Source organism: Penaeus monodon, chromosome 32 (genome assembly GCF_015228065.2).
Source record: "Penaeus monodon isolate SGIC_2016 chromosome 32, NSTDA_Pmon_1, whole genome shotgun sequence".
NCBI classification, from domain to species: domain Eukaryota; kingdom Metazoa; phylum Arthropoda; class Malacostraca; order Decapoda; family Penaeidae; genus Penaeus; species Penaeus monodon.
This window is the reverse complement of record NC_051417.1, coordinates 10,800,658-10,802,299: the sequence shown is the minus strand read 5'-3', so window position 1 is coordinate 10,802,299 and position 1,642 is coordinate 10,800,658. Positions and strand designations below refer to the sequence as shown.

Here is a 1,642-nt window from a genome sequence, read left to right as displayed (position 1 = left end):
GACTCTGTTCGACACAACTGAAGGGTTGGTTGGTCGTCTTGGTGCTGTGATACGCTGTACATCTTTCAACACAATGAAAATTTCCTCATCTTCGGCAGATATATCTTCAAATTCTTGAGGTTTGGGTCTGGCAGTACTGGCTCGTGAAGCACCTGGTTTTCTGCGCTGTTGTGAAAAAGGTTGTGCCGTGGTCGTAATTCGCTGAACTGAGGTTACTTGAGGTTTGGTGGTTCCTCTGCTTGCTCCCACTCTCGACCTGCTGGGGAATGTCACGTGGGGCTGTTTTGTTGTCGTGGCCCCTTGAGCAGTTGTTAGTAGACCAGAAAGTGTCGTTGTGATGCTGGGTCTAAATGTCGTGGCAGGAGGTCCCTCTGGCGTGGGAGAGGCCGGCGCAGACGTGGTTGGTCTTGAGCGAGACGCAGTCGGAGGTCTGGTCGGCCTGAACCTCCCTCGACTTGGTGCTCTCGTTGTTGCTACAATTCTTGGACCCTCTGTCGTGACAACGACGTTGGGACGCTGATTCCGGGTCCCTGTGCCCGATGGAGCAATTGCTGGTGCAGGCACACTATTAATGGCAGGGGTAGCCGAATCTTCGTCATCTGATTCCACAGAAGCTAATGGTCTTAGACCACTTGATTTCAAAGGAATGAGACGTTTTCCAAAACCTCCAAAAGTGTTTACGTTATTCAAGTTTAAAGATGTGAAATCAAGGGGTTGATCCTCCCGCACTTCTGAGACGGACAATGGGCGCCGCAGAGTCACCACACGCACCCGTCCGCGTCGCCCACTGCGAACCTCCGTGGACACTTTCTGGACGTCTGGATCGTCGACGTCCATGCGCTCAGATATACCCTCGAAGGACTCCCTGACCACAGTTTTTTCGTGCCGCGAAGTATCAGCTCCGAGAAGTTTCTCCATTGGGACAGAGTTACTTGAGGCGTCCACTCGAACTCCCACGACTTTGAGGTTCGCTTTGGGGGTTGGTGGCGAATGACCGCTGCCTTGCCGACCCCTTGTTCGGGAAGGGAGTCTCGAGGTGTTTCGAGGGGGTTGTGGAGGGCGCGGAGGGCTTGCGCTCGACCTTCCCTCCGCCCTACCTTTCGTGACGACCGTCTTTCCCTCCTTCTCTTTCTTGGCAAAAATCCCCTCCGTAGAAAGGTCCTTTAGGAGCTTCACGGCCTCGAAGACGGCATCGCTGGGGAGGTCTTGTTCCCCCGACACGGAGGAACTTAGCAGAAATATCGCCACGCAGGTAATCACTGCCACCTGCGGACGAACAGTGAGATGAGAAATGAAGCTCATTCGGAAAGTTTCTTGTGATTTTTCACAAAGCCTGAAAAGAAAAATGGCTCCCGTGTGTGTTCAAGGCAACGCTCTGGGGTTACGAGTTTTATACCAAGGTTTGTTCCCAGCATTTAAATAGCGAATAAATTTGTGATAATTTCCGCTGCATTATCAATATATCTTTCTTGAAGCGAGATGTGTGTGTGTTTTTTGTTATTCTTTGGTGGTAAATTTCAAAACATTACGATGGTTATCTAAATGATGATAAAGAACTGTCATATATAATATGAAATTACCACAATTACATATTCATAATATATGCCAATAGGCAATGCTCAAAGAGAGAAAGAGACAGAAA

At 49.7% G+C, this 1,642-nt stretch overlaps 1 protein-coding gene across 1 annotated transcript in view; it reads right to left on the bottom strand.

The window, feature by feature from the left end:
- LOC119593546 (mucin-5AC-like) overlaps positions 1–1,642 on the bottom strand; it is a 36,126-nt gene that overhangs the window by 18,785 nt on the left and 15,699 nt on the right. Inside the window, exon 3 of the mRNA XM_037942508.1 lies at positions 54–1,266. Coding sequence (XP_037798436.1) covers positions 54–1,266 — 1,213 coding nt within the window. The remainder of the gene's footprint in view (positions 1–53; positions 1,267–1,642) is intronic.